This window comes from Cokeromyces recurvatus (genome assembly GCF_025118155.1).
Source record: "Cokeromyces recurvatus strain NRRL 2243 chromosome Unknown BX663scaffold_12, whole genome shotgun sequence".
Taxonomy (NCBI): Eukaryota; Fungi; Mucoromycota; class Mucoromycetes; order Mucorales; family Mucoraceae; genus Cokeromyces; species Cokeromyces recurvatus.
Window position 1 is genome coordinate 791,021 of NW_026251398.1, and position 19,746 is coordinate 810,766.

General features: G+C 29.2%; 11 protein-coding genes across 11 annotated transcripts; 8 read left to right on the forward strand and 3 right to left on the reverse strand.

The window, feature by feature from the left end:
- Positions 1–18: 18 nt before the first annotated feature.
- On the reverse strand, positions 19–1,716 carry BX663DRAFT_509613 (uncharacterized protein). The gene is made up of 9 exons (XM_051527644.1): positions 1,585–1,716; positions 1,354–1,504; positions 1,205–1,268; positions 1,025–1,141; positions 912–962; positions 721–847; positions 546–650; positions 374–490; positions 19–310 (listed from the first exon to the last, which is right to left on the reverse strand). Exons 1-9 carry the CDS (start codon positions 1,651–1,653, stop codon positions 86–88), a joined length of 1,026 nt encoding a protein of 341 aa, XP_051383103.1. The 5' UTR covers positions 1,654–1,716; the 3' UTR covers positions 19–85.
- A 156-nt stretch (positions 1,717–1,872) lies between these two features.
- On the forward strand, positions 1,873–2,957 carry BX663DRAFT_509619 (uncharacterized protein). Its single transcript, XM_051527645.1, has 3 exons — positions 1,873–1,967; positions 2,029–2,373; positions 2,460–2,957. The coding sequence occupies exons 1-3, from the start codon at positions 1,899–1,901 to the stop codon at positions 2,844–2,846; spliced, it is 801 nt and encodes a 266-aa protein (XP_051383104.1). The 5' UTR covers positions 1,873–1,898; the 3' UTR covers positions 2,847–2,957.
- A 68-nt stretch (positions 2,958–3,025) lies between these two features.
- Positions 3,026–4,904, forward strand: BX663DRAFT_509621 (peptidase family M48-domain-containing protein). Its single transcript, XM_051527646.1, has 3 exons — positions 3,026–3,404; positions 3,522–4,202; positions 4,270–4,904. The coding sequence occupies exons 1-3, from the start codon at positions 3,063–3,065 to the stop codon at positions 4,825–4,827; spliced, it is 1,581 nt and encodes a 526-aa protein (XP_051383105.1). The 5' UTR covers positions 3,026–3,062; the 3' UTR covers positions 4,828–4,904.
- Positions 4,905–5,082: 178 nt separating this feature from the next.
- On the forward strand, positions 5,083–7,373 carry BX663DRAFT_509627 (uncharacterized protein). The gene is made up of 2 exons (XM_051527647.1): positions 5,083–6,884; positions 6,967–7,373. The coding sequence occupies exons 1-2, from the start codon at positions 5,099–5,101 to the stop codon at positions 7,287–7,289; spliced, it is 2,109 nt and encodes a 702-aa protein (XP_051383106.1). The 5' UTR covers positions 5,083–5,098; the 3' UTR covers positions 7,290–7,373.
- On the reverse strand, positions 7,346–8,292 carry BX663DRAFT_509628 (uncharacterized protein). Its single transcript, XM_051527648.1, has 5 exons — positions 8,226–8,292; positions 7,970–8,151; positions 7,599–7,909; positions 7,476–7,534; positions 7,346–7,420 (listed from the first exon to the last, which is right to left on the reverse strand). The coding sequence occupies exons 1-5, from the start codon at positions 8,283–8,285 to the stop codon at positions 7,379–7,381; spliced, it is 654 nt and encodes a 217-aa protein (XP_051383107.1). The 5' UTR covers positions 8,286–8,292; the 3' UTR covers positions 7,346–7,378.
- BX663DRAFT_509630 (uncharacterized protein) lies at positions 8,293–8,905 on the reverse strand. Its single transcript, XM_051527649.1, has 2 exons — positions 8,726–8,905; positions 8,293–8,631 (listed from the first exon to the last, which is right to left on the reverse strand). Exons 1-2 carry the CDS (start codon positions 8,870–8,872, stop codon positions 8,521–8,523), a joined length of 258 nt encoding a protein of 85 aa, XP_051383108.1. The 5' UTR covers positions 8,873–8,905; the 3' UTR covers positions 8,293–8,520.
- A 1,662-nt stretch (positions 8,906–10,567) lies between these two features.
- BX663DRAFT_509632 (uncharacterized protein) lies at positions 10,568–11,064 on the forward strand. Its single transcript, XM_051527650.1, has 2 exons — positions 10,568–10,710; positions 10,769–11,064. The coding sequence occupies exons 1-2, from the start codon at positions 10,593–10,595 to the stop codon at positions 10,975–10,977; spliced, it is 327 nt and encodes a 108-aa protein (XP_051383109.1). The 5' UTR covers positions 10,568–10,592; the 3' UTR covers positions 10,978–11,064.
- Positions 11,065–11,069: 5 nt separating this feature from the next.
- On the forward strand, positions 11,070–12,268 carry BX663DRAFT_509635 (major facilitator superfamily domain-containing protein). Its single transcript, XM_051527651.1, has one exon. The coding sequence runs from the start codon at positions 11,085–11,087 to the stop codon at positions 12,204–12,206; it is 1,122 nt and encodes a 373-aa protein (XP_051383110.1). The 5' UTR covers positions 11,070–11,084; the 3' UTR covers positions 12,207–12,268.
- Positions 12,269–15,855: 3,587 nt separating this feature from the next.
- On the forward strand, positions 15,856–17,256 carry BX663DRAFT_536471 (uncharacterized protein; the record flags this gene model as incomplete). Its single annotated transcript, XM_051530628.1, has 4 exons — positions 15,856–15,924; positions 16,379–16,519; positions 16,656–16,866; positions 17,046–17,256. The coding sequence occupies 4 exons, from the start codon at positions 15,856–15,858 to the stop codon at positions 17,069–17,071; spliced, it is 447 nt and encodes a 148-aa protein (XP_051383111.1). The 3' UTR covers positions 17,072–17,256.
- Positions 17,257–17,982: 726 nt separating this feature from the next.
- On the forward strand, positions 17,983–18,278 carry BX663DRAFT_472883 (uncharacterized protein; the record flags this gene model as incomplete). Its single annotated transcript, XM_051524183.1, has 2 exons — positions 17,983–18,077; positions 18,146–18,278. 2 exons carry the CDS (start codon positions 17,983–17,985, stop codon positions 18,276–18,278), a joined length of 228 nt encoding a protein of 75 aa, XP_051383112.1.
- A 99-nt stretch (positions 18,279–18,377) lies between these two features.
- On the forward strand, positions 18,378–18,578 carry BX663DRAFT_416092 (uncharacterized protein; the record flags this gene model as incomplete). Its single annotated transcript, XM_051522351.1, has 1 exon — positions 18,378–18,578. A coding segment is annotated over one exon (201 nt), but the record flags the coding sequence as incomplete, so codon positions are not given.
- Between the last annotated feature and the right edge of the window lie 1,168 nt (positions 18,579–19,746).

The window sequence follows — 19,746 nt, forward strand, 5'->3', positions numbered from 1 at the left end:
AAAAGAATTCTCAATTAGGAAATGCAGTCACGAAAAGCAGCCTCGATCTTTCCCCTTAAATCACAAAATAATTCTCATTTTTTATTCATAATGCATGGTTATTCTTATATTCAATAAAACATCGCATATGATATGTTATACCCGTTTCAATTCGGATTGATGATTCTGAATTCTCTTCAAATACTTCTTTCTTTTTCCAGGTTCTCACAATAGGTGGCAAATATTTATATTGTGGTGAATCGAATTGAAGTATTTTTTGACAACGATGACAAGGTTTAGTAAACAAATCATGATAACTTATAAACCAGCTCTATAATTCATTATAAGAAAATGTGATATATGGCAAATTATATATATATAAATATGTGCTTACAAGAATATTATATAATGATTCTTTTGCATAAAACGCTAGCATATCTTCAAACGCGTTAGAAGCTAACAGATTTAACTTTTGAAATACCAAATGCTGAGATTCTTGCCATACATATTTCTAACCGTTACTATGTTAATAATAATAAAGGACAATAGTAAAGTGCCTAACAAACCTCCTCTTTAACGCTTTTAATAACATATTGATGAATGATTAGACTGTCTGAATTTTGATAATATTCTAAATCTAAAATTGCTGCTAATGCCTTACGAGAATAAATCTAAAGCAAATTATAAATTAATAAATTACTCCTCTCTCTCTCTCTCCTCTTTGACTTGATATGATTATACTTTAATACAACACGTTGAACCTGTAAGAGTCTTTCTCTCTTCATTCACAAACGTAATTGAGAAATCAATATCTTCGGGTTTATTATCTTTAATCCACTCGTCAATATACTTTGTAAAGAACAATGGTCTATTTTTAAAAAAGAAAGTTACTTTTCCAGTATTCTTATTGAATTATTTTTTTTTTTACATACTCTTGTGATAATAAAGTTGGTCTTCGTTCAAATGTAATAGTTGCAAGCTCGCTATTGACAGAGGAAAAAAAAATGAATATTGAAACTCTAAAAAACTGTTGACTTTTAATTACTTATAAACATGGTCTGCACTGGCTTTCACTAAAGATCCAATCTCTTTTGCTTTTCCTGTATCAGCTAATTCTTCTTTATATCTATTTTCCTCTTCTACAGCTTCTTTTTCTACTTCACTGTAAAGTGTGTGTGTGTTTTTTTAATGATTATTACTGTTATTGTCCTAAAGATCTATTTACCTCTTTATTAAATTCCAGTTGAATTTATTTTCATTTGCTAATATCTGAGCATGTTCCAAGGCACCTACATAAAAAAAAGGGGGGAGAGAGAGAGATTAATTATTTGTTATACATGTATATCTTTTTCTACAATTTGTTCATTTAGTTACCTTTCAATTGCTCTCCTTCTGTAGATAGATTATTTAAATCTCGCTTGACATTACGAAGACTTTCACCAAAAGCATGTACGAAATTGCTATTTTTTTTATCTGATTGTACCAAGTTTGTAAATTGTTTAAGAGAGGATCGAACTTCTGATACCTTGTTTTGTATTATTAATATTGAATTATGCATGTATTAGTAGGCATTTATAGTAAATTGTAATGATCAACACTACATACAGTAAGTAATGCATGATCGATATTCATTATATCCTTTTCAATTTCACTTAGTGATCTATTTGAAGTCATGTTTGAATTATTCGACAAATAAATGCTATAAATAAGAATTCTAAACTAATATATAAAAAAAAATGTAAAAAGAAAAAAGATTATTACGCGATATTCAAAATAGCCTTGTATACATTATTCAAAAAAAAAAAAAAAAAAAAGTGGTGTCTCAAGTCGTAGTTCTAAATTAATTCAACAGTAATTTTTTTTATTTTATTTTTTATTTTTACATAGATTTCTTCTTGATAGTTTGCAATCATAAAATCATGCTTGCAGGTTTAAGAAGTCAAAAAGAAGCAGGAGATCTTCTTAGTACATATTTACTTCAAGGATGGGTATGCTATATATACATAATAAAAATATATAGGGGTCATGTTTATAAAATAGATTTTGTAGGTTATGACAGATGAGATTTGTAAGATTGATGATTGTTCATTTCCTTTAATGAGATCAAAGGATGGATCACTTTCTTTTTGTACACATCATGATGAACTTCCTGCTAATGGTGCTAATCATCATTATGAAGTAAAGCAAAAGAATATTAAAAATGAACAAGCACAAAATTCAGATCCCCTGAAAAAAGAATCAACACAGGCAACAGTTGATTTTACTGAAGAGGAGCTACGCCTTCGTCGTGAAAGAAGAGATCAATCATCAAGAGCATCTCAGCTTATTGGACAAAAGATGCTACAGAGATGGACCTTACTGAATGATCATTGTCCAAATGAATCTTGTTATGCAGTAAAGTATTACTCAGATATATATTATTATAATACTTACAGTTTATAAAAAAAAAAAAAAAAAAAAAAAAAAAAAAAAAAAAAAAGATTCCTTTAGTTCGTAATCCAGAAACAAATGAAAGATACTGTGTGATTTGTGAAAATGTTATTTTGACAGAACAAGAAATATTAAAATATAAAGAGCAAGAAGAAGAGAGAAAAAAGAAATCCAAAGAAGTTAAAGTTCAAAAGCCTGTAGAGTCGCCTCCTGTGATAAAGGAACACAAAAGACAAAAATTAGAACCAGTCAAAGCTAGTTTTTCATCCAATCATACTATTTCCACCCTTTCAATGAAAATGAATGAATTATCTGAAAGAGTGGCTTTATGTCATGATCCTGTTGAGCTTGAGCAATTATTTAAATCAATCAAACAATGTGCAAGCGCAATAAAAGCTTGCAATGAAATAAGCAAAATTTGTGATCAAACCTTATAAATAAACATTACTGTGATGGTACAAAAAAAAGGCTGTTCGTTACTTAATTTTGTTTAGGAAACTGAACTTAAAAAAAGATTGCAGCTGTGATCCTTCTTTTTTTTTTTTTTTACGGGGGAAAAATGTATTATAATTAGCCAATTTAGTCCTCTTTTATTGTACCTTTTTCATTTCATATCTGTAAGATATTATTATTATTAAAATTTACAGATACTAATGTTTCGGCAAATCTTCTTCAAGTCAAATGCACTACTACCACGACGTTCTTGCCACTCTATAACACCAATTCATAGTTCTCGTTTTCAGTTATTGTGTAAAAGAAAGTTTCACTTTACACAGCCTGTTCGTATTCCCATAGTTCCTATTCCTGCTGTTATCCTAGGTGCCCTTAAAAGTGGGAAACTAGTTAGTCTTATATCCTTATCATCAAAGACGTCCTTAACATTATTGCCCCATACATTTCGTAGACAAGGCAGTAAAGGTGTTTTAATAGCAAAGATATTAACTGGTATACCATTATTTGGCTTTGCTTTATTGCTTCTAATTGGATTAGATCAGGTATAATAAAGATATATACACATACAAAGAATAATCAAATTGTATAATATTAGATGTAAAACAATGAAATATGTATTTGTTTTCTTTATTTAATTTTTTATTTTTTTTTCATTTAAGGCACCAAATACATCTCGATTACGGCTTATTTATTTAACTGAAGAAGAAGAAAATGAAATTGTAACAGCAGAAATAGATGAATTATTAAAAGCACATCTGGGCTTAATAGTTCCTAAAGACAATGAAATAGTCATGTGGCTTCAAACCATTGTAGATAACTTGACAATCCATGCAACTGATGATATTCGTGATCCTATTAGACAATATACAAAGGATAAAATTGCTCCACAAAATGAGCAAACAAAGGTTTTACCGCTACCTGCTGATATAGATGACCTCATTGTCTCTAATGACATGCAACAGGAGGCGACAGAAGTTAGACCAACGATTCCTAAGCGCAATTTTGAAGTCAATGTCATTTGGGACTCGAGTACTCTCAATGCCATATGTGTAGGCTCTAATATCGTTGTATATAATCTTTTACTTGATTATTTCGATTATGATACAACCAAGATAGCTGTCATATTGTCTCATGAGATTGCTCATTTATTACAACGTCACTTTGTTGAACAACATGGTTTTGCATCCTTAATGTTAATGCTGGGTGATATTAGCCGAGGTGTATTCTGGATGGTTACTGAGTCTATGGGCCCCTATGTGAATCAAAAGATAAATGAATCTATATCCAATTTTATTATAAGACAGACACAAACAACGTACAATAGAAAGTTAGAGAAAGAGGTATTATCTGCACTTGTAAATATAACATAATATTAAATATACACATACATGCATGCATATATATTAGGCAGACATTGTAGGTTTAAAGTTATTAGCAAAAGCAGGCTACGATCCTAGAGCTGCTATAGATGTATGGCAACGTATGGCTGAATTAGAAGAAGAAAAAAGTGATGAGGAAAAGGATAGCATTGGGAATCTTATTGCAAAAGAGTTAAGTGATAAGAAATCAAAAACACCATTATTACTAGCAGTAGAAGATGAAGAGAATAAAGAAGCAAGTATGAAGCTTGAATATAGTATAAAAAAGTATTTAGATACCTTAGTAGACTCATGGTTTGGCACTACTCATCCTCCTAGTATGGAAAGAGTAGAATACATGCGTGAACATATGGAAGAAGCAATAGAGCTTTATAATGAAGCGATAAAGTTAAATGGACCACCTGTTGAGTTTGTATTTAGTACAAACATGGATAAAGAAAAAGATAAAAATCAAATAGAAATAATAGAACATACTATATACAATGTATTGGGGCATATCGGTCAATGGTTATCTACACTATACCCATTGTCTGCTACTAGTAAGACTTCCATTAGTAAAAATAACCCAATATTGGAAAAAGCATAAAAAGCTATAAATATTTATATTTATATTTATATCCTATTTAAAAATATTATTATAAATACATTAACACTATTTTGAAATATACATGAATTAAATTTTGTATAATAGTTCTTACTTTGTTTTGGTTAAAGCGTTTACATAATTATGGTAGTTGTGTCATCGGATTTAACGTAGCACAAAATTGATAATATTCAATACTTTCTTTATTTCTTCCTTTCTTTTCCTCTCTCTTTCTTTTCTTTTCTTTTCTTTTCTCTTCTTTTTTGAAAGTGATATGATCTCACCAGACACAAATGTATTAAATGCTGAGCAAACAAAGAAAATATTAGAAAGATTAAATAGTTGGAAAAATGGTATCTGTGCTAATGGAAAATTAGCAAGTCAGTCATGCTTTGTATTAAAGCAACGACCTCATATCTATATTCATCCAGAACCGCCTCAGCAGCCAAAAAGTATAACTACAGAGATAATTACTGAATGGCCATGGGCAGAGAATTTAGTTGAGTCTGGAGCTATTACAAATTTGAATGATGATATGATGATAAAGACTATGTCTGACTTCTTTATGATATTTCATTATGATAAAGACCATACGAATCATTATAACACATTACATTTACTTCGGCTCTATAAACATGCCTCTTTTAATATTGACAATATATATCGACCTACGAGAGCACTTGAAAAGAAGTTACAACAAGTTTTACATGAAACTAATCGAGATTTTCAATGGGAGCAACTTGTTGAAATGTGGAATCTATTTGGCTATTTATGGCCTAGGAAAATTATAATAGGATATAGAACCTATCTTAAAAAGACATATCCATTTCGTGATATCATTGATGGAGTAAATGGTTATTATTACAATTTAAGTCTTCTAAAAGATGAGTTTGACAGCTTACCAAATCATCTCGTATTTGACTTGAATCAGTTCTTAGATGATTGTGTCGTTATATCTCGACTCGATATGACACCTATACATGAATTATTTAATGAAGAGGCCAAAAATACTATAAATTCTATTATCAATGAAAAATTTACGAAAATACCTGCCTACTATCCTGTTAAATTCTATAATATATCCACTCATGGTTATTTGTGCTGGGATCCAGTTATACAGCAAGACCCTGTCTTTGGAGGGAATCAAGATTATTTGATTCGAGCTATTACGGCCGATCATTCTGAAATAAGAAAGTCGCCTGAATGTCAATATCTGTGGAGATTCACTTGGAAACCTATTATTCAAGCAGATGATACAATGAATTCTACAATAAAACATCGTAATGAAACCATTCGTGGTTTCAGTAAGTTATATATATACCCTGCATGTAAATCCACTCCTCCTTTCAAATCTAAACAAACCAATTATTATTATTTACCAAAAATACATAGTCAAAAGCAAGATCATCGCTTGCAAATTCAAAATAGAATGACAAATGAATTAAATGTGATTGAAACTAATAAATGGATGTTAGTCTGTCCTCACCGACAATATGAAGCAATATCTTCTCGTGAAGAGGTTTCAAAGTTAAAAAGCTTACGCCTACTACCAAGTCATTTATTGAACTTTAAAGAAGAATTACAACTAGATTGGACAGTTGAATATCCATATAATGGCTTAAAATATATGACAGATACGCAACTAAATATAAAATTGAACTTTCACGAATATATTAGACGCATGAAACCCGTATTAAATGGCGATATTATACAACTACAACAGGTAGGCTTGTTGACTGCTTTTAATCCTGCATCCTATCATGATCAACAATCACATAAAATAGATAAAGATATAGTACATCAGCATAATACAGCACTCCAGCATTTAAAAATGATGAAAGGACTCATTGCTCGTAAAGCTAGCTTCAAATCTAAGAATAAAAAGATTGTCTTGTGTATCAATGAAGATATTACGAGAGAACTTGGGTCAGAGACAACATTTTGGAGAGTAGAATTGCCTAATGAGTTTGATATGTTGAAACATTCAGACAGTCTATATCAATTACCAATAAGCAAAACTGACCAAAAGTATGAGCATACATCTGCATCATCTAACAAAGGTGAGTTATATATAAATTCTTGATGAATTGAATGGCAATTAATTATTATTATTTTTTTTTAATATATTTGTATACTGAAAAGATGAAGAAAATGGTTTTACTTTCCATCATTTTAAGGGAGACAATACTACAACAAAGCGTTCATCTTTAAGAAGAACAAAATCGTTAGGATCTTTGTATGAGAAGCAAAATGTAACTTACATTAGCCCGAACTCGGATAAAGCAGCCTATTTTGAAGGACTTGTGCATAATAAAGAAGCATCAAATTTACTAACTCAATTTTTTAAAAATGCATCATTACAACCTTTGGCTCAATTTGTTAAGCCAGCCCGCACAAAACCACCAGCACAAATATACCATTCCAGTCCTTCCCCTTTTACTACAAATCAACAAAAGTTTATTTAATTTTTTTTTCATTATATGTAATATAGTTCAATGTATTCTGGGTTTTTTTTTATTTATTTTATTATTATTATTATTTTAATAGAACTTATTTAATCTTCTTCATCTTCATCATTTTCTCTGAAACGTGGGTTCTAAATTGAAAATGATAATTAGATATTGCATTAATAATAGCTTTTAGATACTTACTTGTTCTCTTGTACGTTTACGAGAATCAATATCTTCGGTTTCCATTTTACGTTTATAGCCTACAATAAAGTTAAAATGAATAACCAAGTTTATACTAGTGATTCTAAAACTATATATATTTACTTTGATTAGCAGCTGCTCTACTCTTGTATTCATCAGCACCACGGGGAATATCTTTAATAGCTTCATAATTTTCTTTAATATTACGCTCGCGCTCTTGTTCTAACTGCATTCGTATACGATGACCCCAGCCACCTCTACCGACATCATACTCTGTACGATATTCATCTCTAACTTGTCCACCACTTTTACCACGACCAAATTGTCTACCTTCTCTAAATCCAGGATCAAGATCGCAACGAATAACACGTTCGTCCAATTTAGTGCCATTAATATATTTCATACAATCAAGAGCATCTGAACGATGATAGTACCTAACAAGTAATTGAATTAAAATTTACATTCTGAAAAGCAATATAACGACTATAATTTACTCAACAAAACAAAAACCACATGGTGTCTTTTGATTACGATCGAGCCCCATAATAATACGTTTAATTTCTCCACATTTTGCAAAAAGTTCATAAATTTGTTCTTCTGTTGTAAAAAATGATAAATTGCCGATATACAGAGTTGCTGTTGTAGAAAGATCGTCAGAGAGTTGATTAGAAGATCCCTATTAAAATTAGAAAGGAAGGAAACTTATTTATACAGAAAATCAAAAATGAAATTAAATAGCTTTAGAGCTACCTGGTATAATTGGTCACGATAGCTTGAGGGTACAGCAAGTGAATTAATTATTGTAGCCATTGTAACTTTATAAATTACAGGAAAAAAAAAAAAGGAATTGTTACAGAGACAACAAAATATGTTTCTATATAGCGGAACAGTCACAATAATACTACCCACTTTTCCTGTCAAAACTGCATAACGATTATTATGTACTTTTGTTTATTTCAGCAAGAATTATAAAGGTTTATATGAATACTATGATTTTGAATATAGTACAATGTAAATAAATTTATTTTATTTATAAATAGCTAATTTAAGTAGCCTTTTCTGAATTTGATTCCCCCTTTTCAGCAGCAGAAGGAAAAGGCGCTTCTTTACGAGAATCATCTAGTAATCGGTCAATGCCTTTTTCCTTTAAGGTTTGCTAAGTAATTAAGAAAGGGAAATCAGTCATGTATACACACACACACATATATATATATATAAATATATATATATATTAAAAGTAAAGTTAATACCATGACACAAGCTCTATAATCTTTAAAAAGATCCTCACATTCGGGTGTGGTATCACCTTTTAAAAACTTTTCTGAATACCATTTATTAAAACAGTTGTCATACTTTTGCTTAAGTTCTGTACAATTAGGACCCACACTTGAAGACATGGAGAAGGTATATGTATAAAAAAAAAAAAAAAATAAAATGATAAGTAGTGAATCATTTTTTATTTTCCCCAACAGCTAAATAATGAATTGCTGTGACTAGGGTGGTCTCTGAACTTTTTTTTTTGGAGCGAGGTTTTGTTATACTTTTCAGTTTGCCAATTAGCTGAATTTTTATAACATAACATCACATGAAATTATGGTAACATGTATGAATTAGAATAATCAATGACCATGATTAGTGTACAAAGATTGAGCAGTTAATAAATTTTATTAACATCCCCTTTTTAAAAATTAAATTGAATGCCCCTTTAACAAATTTCCTAAAGGTACAGCTATTATTAAACTCTTTAACAGTGTATAAAATACTGAGCTTCAAAGAATACTAAAAGTGTTTGTTGCCTTTGATATTAAAAGATCTTCCTTTCTAAATAATGTACATCGCAAACATTGTTTTTTTTTTTTTTGATGAAAAAAATAACTATAATCTTTTTGTTTGCATTTCAAGCAACTTCTTCCATGAAGACATTAAGTTTAACTATTTTCCAACTGTTTTGTTTTAAGAAATAGCTTCAAATCTAACTATAGAATTGGCACCTGTATTTGTACTTTATTTTAACATGAAATAGTAAATGCATGGATGAACTTTTATCTACGAAAGTTTAAAATTTATTAAAGTACATAGTAGTCGAGATCAGTGGTTTATTAGTACATTCACTGGTTTATTTTTGTTGATAAAAAAGAAAGAAAAGATCTATGACGTTGTTATAGTAACGTTATAAATGTCTATTATGAATCAACATATAAGAGAACGAAAATTTATCTTTAATCAACAATGCTTCGGCTGCTACCATAAATTATCCCACGGTCAACATGTAACGTTTAATATATTTAGGTTAAACGTATTACATGCTTGATCCTTACGACCACTGACAATTCTTTATTTGTATCCAATTAGAAAATTCCCTACATTTGTTAGTCTTTTCATAACTATAGAAAACATCATATAATTACAGATCAAAGAAGCAATAATCATGTCGTTGATAAATTAAAAAAAAAAAAAAAAAAAAAAAAAAAAAAAAAAAAAAAACCAAATTGCTGTACTTCATACAAGTAGCCACTTTCCTCTCCTTTATTATTCTATAAAACTTTGTCGAGCAAGCGTATTTTGTTTATCTTTAAAAGACCAAAGTAAATAGCATTTATACACAGTGAAACATCTTTTGTGTAGCAATTGAACTGCAGCAGGATGTTGTATTTGATAAGTGCCAAGTTAAATATAGTATTACTAACGTGTATTGTTAGAAGAGGATAAAGATGTTGATATGTTTTATGTAATTAGTTTAATCAAGTCTTTTTATCACTTTATTGTCAGTATCCTTCTAATTACAACAATGTCATTATTACTATTTATCTACTCTATCAAATTAGAACATCGCGGCAATTCGCCAATTGTTCCTCCGACGTGAATCAAACAAAATACAAGTGTAATAAAAAAAAAAAAATTAGATATTCTAGTCTTCGGGTTATTTTTATTCCTCTTTTCTTTTTAATATATTTTGCAGTAAAAAAAACAACGTATTATTATAACTTTTTTTTCCCTTGTTTATATATCTATATAAAATTGGGAAGTATTAAGAACACATCTTTTCGAGCTTTTTACCCTGTAGGTTATCTCTCTGATTATTTTTTTAAAAAAAAAAAAAAAAAAAAAACTACTATAATGAATAAGATAAACGAACAAATTATTACTTTAGATAACTTGGATGAAAAAATAGATTCTAAACATGAATCTATTTCAGAGTCAAGCAATAATCAATCAATTTCAGATATTAATGAAGGTAACATAACTATTCTCTTTTAAATATAATCTTACATATTTTTATATATAAACAATAGTAGTAGATCAAAAAGATATACAGTTATCTGAAAATGAAGATGGACTTCCTCCAGCCACAAATGAGGATGAATATGACGGGGGATATGGTTGGTTTATTGTGCTTGGCGCTTTCCTTGTTCAAGTTACTACTTTCGGTACATTCACTAGTTGGTATGTTAAACTTATTAATATTTATACGTATATAATAGATGATAAATCTATGATCTAATATATTTATTTTTTCTTAGGGGTAATATAATGTCATAATTTTATGATCTATAGTTAATTTACTTAAATATGTATATAAATATATATTTATATGTGTATATAGGTGTTATGCAGGATTACTATGAACAAAATATGTTTCAAAATATTCCTAATGCTGCAGTGAATCTTAGTTTTGTTGGAACAATATCAATGGTTTGTATGAACGTCTCTAGTCCCATTATTCAAATCTGTGTTTCTATTTTTGGTCTTCGATGTATTTTAATCGTGGGTACTATTTTTGTTGGACTTGGTCTTGAAATGGCTGGATTTAGTAGTCAAATATGGCATTTATATATTACTCAAGGTGCAATTTTTGGTATTGGAGCATCTAGTATATATGTAGCTATCATGAGTGTTGCACCACAATGGTTTACAAGACGTAGAGGTTTGGCTCTTGGAATGATTGCTAGTGGATCTGGTATTGGAGGTTTAATTATACCTTTTATTATGACTTCAATCAACAGTAGTCTTGGTTCCAGTTGGACATATCGGATTCTTGGATTCATTTGTTTAGCTTGTGATATCATTGCTTGTATTACCGTCAAGGAAAAGAAACCTTCCTCTGTTAAACTTAGAAAGAAACTGTCTCAAATAATCAATTTTTCTGTTCTTAAAAATACAAATTATGTTCTTTTTGCTGTTGCTTCTAATATTGGCTTATTTGGATATTTTATTCCTTATTTTTTTATACCTTCGTATGCTACATACCTCGGCCTTTCGAATTCTCAAGGTTCTGCTCTAGTTGCTGTTACTGCTGCTTGCAACTTTGTTGGACGCATCATTACCGGATTCCTTGCTGATAAAATTGGAAAGATTAACACAAATTTATTATTTACTTTTATTACTTCTCTAAGTTGTTTCCTTATCTGGACTTTTGCTGAATCATATGGTTCACTTATGGGGTTTTCAACTGTCTTTGGTCTTACAAGTGGCTCATTCTTTGCCTTACTTTCTCCTATTACTGCATATCTTCTTGGTATGGAACAATTTCCTTCTGGCTTATCTCTATTACTTCTGACAAATGCTATTCCTGTCTTTGGTCCTAATATTGCTAGCGCTATAGAAGCTAGTGTCAATTCTTCACCTTTCTTTAGTTACAAAATGTTTGCTGGTGTTGCTTATTTGTTATCTACCATATTACTTGTCTTTCTCAAATTGAAATTTAATCGTAATATCTTTGCAAAGGTTTAAATAACGTAATATACACATCCCTATTAATACAGAAAAATAAACATTTATAGATCTTTCATTTACACATAAAAGTTCAATATTTGTATATGTATATAATTTGTTGATGTTTTATTCATGTTTAAAAATTTAAATATAATAATGTAGAATAAGTTGTAAATACCAGAGTTAAAAATTATTAAAACCTTTTTTTTTTTTGGATTGCCAAGTCTAGGAGAATAATTGGTGTTTTTTGAGTATACTACACAAACCTAGATCAACAAGTAAATTAAAGCAGAGACTAATTGGAATATTTAAGAAAGGCAGGTCAATTTAATTAACTATACTTAAACCATCTGCGAAAGAATAAAATGTGTGTATTTTATTGTGGGTCATATAACAAGCTCAATATCAAGGAATTTCCTAAAATCATAGATGATATGAAAGATGGGTCGAAACATGCTACTCTGATGGCTCGAAAAGACCCATTCTGCAAAGTACAAAAACAATCCACTCGTAATCTTTTTAAAGCTCATACGTATACCAAAAATGAAAGGAAAATTATATACGAAATTTATGATGAAGAAGAAGATGAAGCACAAGTAAGACAAATATCAAGCATGTATAACTATAAAAAAAGATTCTTTATTGCTATATATTTTTGTAGATAACGTGATATATGGGTTGAGAAAGAAAAATAATAAATCAAACAGAGGTAAAATACGTGAAATATAAAAATATTATATCAGTCAAAGCTAATTGAGGGAAAAAGAAAATTGTATATGTATAAAATGTTTGCTATTTATACTTTTTTTGTATGATTGTCTTATTAATGGTTTATCTGTATAAGCTGTATATCAATACCTTTACATTATATTAGTTTCTATAGTCGGGTTATACATTATTGGGTGATCAGTCCAATATATATAATATATACAATAGTTGTAATGGATACATATTTCTTCCTATTACTTATTACAACACATCTTGATTTATAATATACGGTATTATATTATATCAAGTTCAGTAGTTAATGTATATTGACAATTATTGTTTATATTCGAGCTTTTGACAGCTGAATTATAAGTATGATTAGTGGTACCTTAGCTTCAGTTTTAAAATTGTCTATTACTGTATTTGTATCAATACTAGTGCTGTGTAGTTTAACTATTAACATTATTCTTGTATATAGCAATATTATGAGATTACTATGATTATTTTATTGTTATATCATGTGCAAATATGACAGTGGTTAGTTAAACACTGAGAAGGAGGGAGGATCCAGAGGAGAGTTGAACTAAAAGTCTTACTTATACTTAACAAGATCTCGACAAACGTGATAAATAAAAATTTATGTAAACGTCGTTTCGTCACTTCTTGAGGTACGAGATAATATCAGTCAAAGACTATAAATTAAGTTTTATGTAATTTTTTGCTTATTTTATTCGATTTAATTCTTATTAGTATTAATATTAAAATTTCTAACTAATTAAGTTCACATGAAAATAAACAAAACAATAATATATATGTTTTTTTTTAATTAACCATGTCAACTTCTTCTATATTCACATATGACACATAGTTTTGACTTCTTCTTTCTAGACTCTAAGTCCTTTATTGTGGATTTAAATCTTCTTTTATTCTGCCTGCCTATTTATTTTAAATGATAGATTGTATTCCACTTCTATTGACTGCTTATTTACTTCATCATCATTAAACTGGTCATAAATGGTAAATTAAAGACGGCTCAAATTTTAAGTATTTTTGTAGTGTTATTAATAAATATTGATTTTATTACTTTTATTCGTAATTTATACGAGTTCGATATTTAATACACTCTTTCTTAAATTACATGGCACAGTTTTTTTTTTTCAGTTTGGCACAACTGTCGACTTTTGTTATGGCAAATTTTTTTTTATTGATAGCACAAAATTTTAGCATTAAAGAGCGCCATCATATTAAAGTGGCTGTTTATCAAAACACAAATGCCGTTTGGATACAGAATAACGACAAAGGCCTCGCAAGTCACTGTGATGGTATGTAATAAAATAAAGAAAAATAAAAGAAAGAGACAAAAGAAAACAAAAAGAAGTATAGTTTGGGACTTGAAAAAAAAGAATAAATTAAATTAAATTAAAATGAAAGAATTAAAGATTTTTCAAAGATTATTTTGTGTCTACACAACCACTTGTATTTATACTAATGAATCCTGAATCAAAGAAATAAAAATAGCTGTCAAAGAACATAAGTCATGAAACAGTGTTAGTATCCGGATATACATCTTGTTGATTCAAGAGACTGATTTACATGAATTATCTATTGGGTGTTATAATGACCTGATTAAGGTTTTAAATTGTTTGATTTGAGTATAGGTTCCTGATATTTTTTATATTTTATTTTATTTGATCAAAAATGACCTAAATCCTTTATCAAAGTTGTAAAAATAAATATTTAGAAATGATACAATGTCCTATTTAGTTGACACGTCTAGATGATTGGATATCAATAAGTTTTATATTGTTTATAAGATGTTATATACAGTAAGATATGATATCTTTTATTATATGTTCAGGCTTATAGTTTGTCCCGTATTATATAATTCATCTTTTATAATATTACTTATGCTTATGCCAGTGCTTGTTCTATAACAGTGTTGATAAGGTAAAGATAAAAAAAAAAGACAGAATAAATCTGTGGAAACTTTATATAAAACTTTTATTATAAATTGAATAAAATAAATGAAAAATTGAATGAAAAAAGTGAATTATAAAATGAGTGCAAAATGGATCCATAATTATATCTTGTGGAGAACCGGTTACTTTGCGACAGAAACAGAATGAAAGAAGAATATTTCCCATAAAATAATTAAAGCTATTGTATTTGAGTTCTCTAATCTTTGCCCTGATTGAGAATTAATCTCAGTTAACTCACTCTAAGAAATATAAAATTGTTGGTGCTCGATATACCCAGTTATTTTCCTTGAAACCAAATAATGAGATCTCGTTTGTTCATACTTGTGAATGATATAGGAAAGACACTTTTGACATATATATTTATATTCTAACCAGCTTCTTTATATTATATTCATTCCTCAATGTACTACTTACATGAATTTCATTATATTATGTAGTGTTTTCAATTAGAATAGAGATCTCATAGATAGTATACGATTATATTTATAAATCAGTATTTTAGACAATATTATAATAATAATAATATATATAACTAATAGATATAATCTATAATTCATATATTTTTATCATTAATAACTCCTTACACTATGTTTTGCTTATCATTATTTCGTAAAGTTAGTATTTATTATAATATTATTTTTCTCATCACAAGAATATCTTATGAACTGAAATCAAATAATATTGTATGCATAAAGTATACAACTACTAATCATAATATCATTCAATCCTTCATGACTCTGATTTGTATATTATAAAATATGATGTAATACATCATTATATACACAACACATAGTAAAAAGAATTGTTTTCGTACGTGTAAATTAGTGTCGTCATCATGTGTGGTTAAAACTCCGATACGCGTTTCGGTAGTTAAAATTCTATTTTAAAGTATTGCTAAATGTCAGATATTTTTAAGAGTAAGTAATGCTTCCCTGAAATTAGACGTGGCTAAAGTTCTATGTCTGTATTATGCCTAAAGTATGGGCGATTATCTGGAAACTCCTGATAGAACTACTTTAAAAACATACGTTGATGCAAACCAAAGTTCTGTAAACGCTTATATCCGCCAATTTGATAAAGCAACTGATGCTACAAAAAACCTTCAAAAAAAAAATTCAAGCAGCATTCAGATCTAAACATCCCAATCGAAAGAGAAGCCCAGATGTGATATTTCTTTTAAAATATCAAATAAAAAATATTAGAAAATAAAAAATAATAATAAGACAAAAGAGTCAACGAGACCGAACAATAGTTCTAAAGTCAATTATTTTATTTATGAATTTAAACTGATGGGGTATTTATAAGAATTGTTAAAGAGGTCTGAGGATAGGATGTGAATCAAAAAAGTATTAGTTACGACCGAATTAGGTATATTGTTGACAACGAAGTGTTAGTGATTTTAATATTATTAGATGGAGCGGATCAAGAGAGAGTTAGGATAGAATTTCTTAAATGAATTTATGATCCGCATGTTTAATCATGAAATATGACATTATAAGTCAGCTCATGACACCAGACATCAAATTAGACATAGAAGAAGCATGGACAGAGACCAAAGTACAAAGAACTGCAAACATTCAAACAAGCCGCGTCGCAGCTGCTCTATTGAAAGCCTGTGGTAAAAAGGCGGTCAATTTATTGAAGGTAAATTTCAAGAAGAAATATTCGGGGTACTTTAAATATATATCTTTTTTTCTCCCGATAGAAAGCTCCACCCAACTCAGATGAAACTACTGCTCATGTCCCTATTGAAGCAAATGCTGTTTGTAATTCTATTCAGTCTGCAGGTCCATCATATACTGATATCTCCAATGCTTTTGTTTCACCCTCTACTGAACCTGCTGCCAATACTAGTACTGCGGAAGCAAATGGCACTGCTGATAATCATAATACCAATATTATAAATGATAATGTAGTGTCTAGCAGCAATGTAGAGGAGGAAAATACAGAGAAGCTGCTTTTTGTATTGACCGAAGATGAAGAATTCAAAAGTACAATTCTAATCAATGAGGATACCCTAGAGTGTTTTAAGCGTTTTAGGGAGTTCCAAGAAAAGTTTTTCAAAATAGTTAAAAAGAAAGGATTATTCATTAACAGGGATTTATTCCAGATACTTTAAGTCATTCTGTCCTTGCACATTTGAAAACACGATTTTAATATATTTTAATAGCTCTTTGTATAATATTGTACTTTTGAAGAAAAACCATGCATACCCTCAAATAGACTTTTCAATGATAAATGATTAGTTATCGGAGGAGTTCGAATCCTGTCCCAAAATTGAAAACACAATCTTTATGGAAATTGTTTTGACAGCAAAAAGTTAAAGAAAGAGAAAAAACAAAAGACAAGTCTGTGAAAACTTCGCGTAGTTTTTTATTAAGAAAAAAATACAAAAATTGTACAAGGAAAAATTATGTGAAAAAGTAAAGGGTTATTTATATGTTTTTGCAAGGTAAGTGATATTAATAGAACTATGATTTGGATAAGCAAATATTGCTATAATAAAGCATTAGTCATAAATATTTTCTCCGAATAATTCTGCCTACAATAAGATCTATTTTTATTCTTTTCTGCCTGAGCTGTCGCTGTTACTAAAAATATTAAATTATTATTTCTGGGGTAAGCGACGCGTCAATATTAATTCACAATGAATATGTCAGCTATAACAATACCAATTATTTATATGCTACTATTATTATTATCCTATAAGATATTATTACATAACAATATTTATCTTTATAGCTATCTATATATAATATGTATGACTTATAAATAATTATGTAATTGAATATAACAGTCATAATCCTATTGAATTATTATTATTACATAATATAATGTATATGATTATTTTTAATGCTCGAATACTCAAACAATGACTATTATCAAAACTGAGAGTAGAATGAATATTATGCTGTGAAGCGCGATATATTAGTTTTATTTGAATAACCTCTTTATTATATAATAAATGATGGTTTATTTCTATTAACTTAATTATAAAGGCTACTACAATCACAACAGAAATAATACAGATATTTAGGGTGAGGCAGCCATGAATGGAAGAGCAATTCCTGATAGCATCTAATTAAATTTTCTTTGATTAGGGTGACATGAGCGATAGGGACGAATTAAAGATTTCCTTATTTGACGTTTACAAAAAAGCCAACAAACAGGACAGAAGGCTCATAGATGTCATGATTAACCTGTACGTAATACACATAAGTTTTAGGAAATACAATCTACTACTAGCAAGCAATAATTTTTAATTTCTAGTTTAAATAAGCTTCCGAATGAAGAAATTAAAGAACACGACATTGAAGGGCAAGAATTGATAGTGAACTATACAGATCCTATTATCAGTCCTCTGCTACATGATCCTGGCCATGACAAGCTGTTTATTTGGTAAAAAATATTTATAATATAATATACTTGACTAGCAATAAAGATACTGACTCTTCATTCAATAATTAGGTTGAATCGTACTGTATTGCAGAACTATGAGAAACGCCCTGATGCTGGCTGTGTCGCTTTAAAAGGAAAAAGACTCGATCGTTACGTCGGTTTTGCCGAAGTCAAACCAGATTATAAGAAGAAAGACACCGTTAAAACGCATGAAGACTTGCTACGACTGTCATTGTTTGGCATGAACGCGCTTGAGGAACATAATTCAAAGTGCATCTTGTTGATGCAAGTGGTTAATTCGCCATATACCGCCGTCGGACTTGGAAAAATAGATTTTCCTTTTATGGTAATACCACTAGTAGTGATAACCTACAGCTAAAATATGTTGGATTGTCCAGTCTATTAGGAACGAAGTAGAGAATCAACCAATAGAAGTGGAGTACAATCCACCGTATAGAATTAATAGGCAAAATAAAAGAAGATTTAAGCCGATAGTAAAGGATTCAGACGTGAGAAGAAAGAAGTCAAAATTATGCATAATTTGTGAAAATAGAAGACGTCGGCATAATTAGTTGGCAACATGAGAAAATCAAGAAGACAACACTTATGCATCTTTACTATAATCACGATTTTCCCTGTTGTCATATAAACTTTATTGTTGTAGCAAATTTAATATAAATATCGAGAAATTATTAATTTTGAATAAAGATAACCATTAAATATTATAAAAAGTTAATTATATTCTTTGTTATTTTTGCTTAATACTATCTAAAGTTTTACTCTTTCGTATCTCAAGAAGTTAAGAAACGACAAAGTCAATATTTTTTTCACTAGTAATATACTAGAGAGCCATTTCCATAAAAGAAAATTACATTATTCAAAGTCCGACGGCGGTGTATGGGGAAGGATACGCCAATTCTATTGGACGCATCACGTGACTTTTTGCTCACTGCAGATAAATGTCTAATTTTACAATTGTAAAACAAGACTGAAATGTGTAGTTTCAGTCTCTTTTCAGTCTCTTTTCACAATTGTAAAATGTGTGATTTTACATTGTAAAACCTGACACTGTCAGTATATTTTAACAATTGTAAAAGTGTCTAATACAACAATTGTAAAACAATACTGAAATGTCTAATTTTACAATTGTTAAAAGTCTAATTTAACAAGGTTTCACTTGACAGGTCAGATCTGTTATTGGCTTTATTTCATTATATTTTAGGTAAAGCTGTATAACATTATAGCCTTTTATTGGCCTTTGCATTTAAAATAAATGCTTTTTTATTCGATATATTTTGTCATCTTTAAAATACATTTACTAATGGAGTTTGTATTGTTTTTTTTAAAAAATAGTTTGATTTGTCTTTATTTATTCCTTTTTAGGATAATAATGTAGATAATAGATATAATGCATAATAAAAAAAATATATACACGCTGCGTATAGACAACGATGAGGAAAGGATAGCTAATA

Coding starts and splice junctions, on each gene's coding strand:
- BX663DRAFT_509613 (XM_051527644.1), bottom strand. CDS start 1,653: ATGACTTCAAATAGATCACTAAGTGAAATTGAAAAGGATATAATGAAT. Junction 1,505..1,584: donor TCGATCATGCATTACTTACT/GTATGTAGTGTT, acceptor ATACAAAACAAG/GTATCAGAAGTTCGATCCTC. Junction 1,269..1,353: donor AGAAGGAGAGCAATTGAAAG/GTAACTAAATGA, acceptor TTTTTTATGTAG/GTGCCTTGGAACATGCTCAG.
- BX663DRAFT_509619 (XM_051527645.1), top strand. CDS start 1,899: ATGCTTGCAGGTTTAAGAAGTCAAAAAGAAGCAGGAGATCTTCTTAGT. Junction 1,968..2,028: donor CATATTTACTTCAAGGATGG/GTATGCTATATA, acceptor TAGATTTTGTAG/GTTATGACAGATGAGATTTG. Junction 2,374..2,459: donor CAAATGAATCTTGTTATGCA/GTAAAGTATTAC, acceptor AAAAAAAAAAAG/ATTCCTTTAGTTCGTAATCC.
- BX663DRAFT_509621 (XM_051527646.1), top strand. CDS start 3,063: ATGTTTCGGCAAATCTTCTTCAAGTCAAATGCACTACTACCACGACGT. Junction 3,405..3,521: donor TTCTAATTGGATTAGATCAG/GTATAATAAAGA, acceptor TTTTCATTTAAG/GCACCAAATACATCTCGATT. Junction 4,203..4,269: donor ATAGAAAGTTAGAGAAAGAG/GTATTATCTGCA, acceptor CATATATATTAG/GCAGACATTGTAGGTTTAAA.
- BX663DRAFT_509627 (XM_051527647.1), top strand. CDS start 5,099: ATGATCTCACCAGACACAAATGTATTAAATGCTGAGCAAACAAAGAAA. Junction 6,885..6,966: donor ATCTGCATCATCTAACAAAG/GTGAGTTATATA, acceptor TATACTGAAAAG/ATGAAGAAAATGGTTTTACT.
- BX663DRAFT_509628 (XM_051527648.1), bottom strand. CDS start 8,285: ATGGCTACAATAATTAATTCACTTGCTGTACCCTCAAGCTATCGTGAC. Junction 8,152..8,225: donor ATCGTGACCAATTATACCAG/GTAGCTCTAAAG, acceptor TAATTTTAATAG/GGATCTTCTAATCAACTCTC. Junction 7,535..7,598: donor TAGAGCAGCTGCTAATCAAA/GTAAATATATAT, acceptor ACTTTATTGTAG/GCTATAAACGTAAAATGGAA.
- BX663DRAFT_509630 (XM_051527649.1), bottom strand. CDS start 8,872: ATGTCTTCAAGTGTGGGTCCTAATTGTACAGAACTTAAGCAAAAGTAT. Junction 8,632..8,725: donor ATTATAGAGCTTGTGTCATG/GTATTAACTTTA, acceptor TTAATTACTTAG/CAAACCTTAAAGGAAAAAGG.
- BX663DRAFT_509632 (XM_051527650.1), top strand. CDS start 10,593: ATGAATAAGATAAACGAACAAATTATTACTTTAGATAACTTGGATGAA. Junction 10,711..10,768: donor AATTTCAGATATTAATGAAG/GTAACATAACTA, acceptor TATAAACAATAG/TAGTAGATCAAAAAGATATA.
- BX663DRAFT_509635 (XM_051527651.1), top strand. CDS start 11,085: ATGCAGGATTACTATGAACAAAATATGTTTCAAAATATTCCTAATGCT.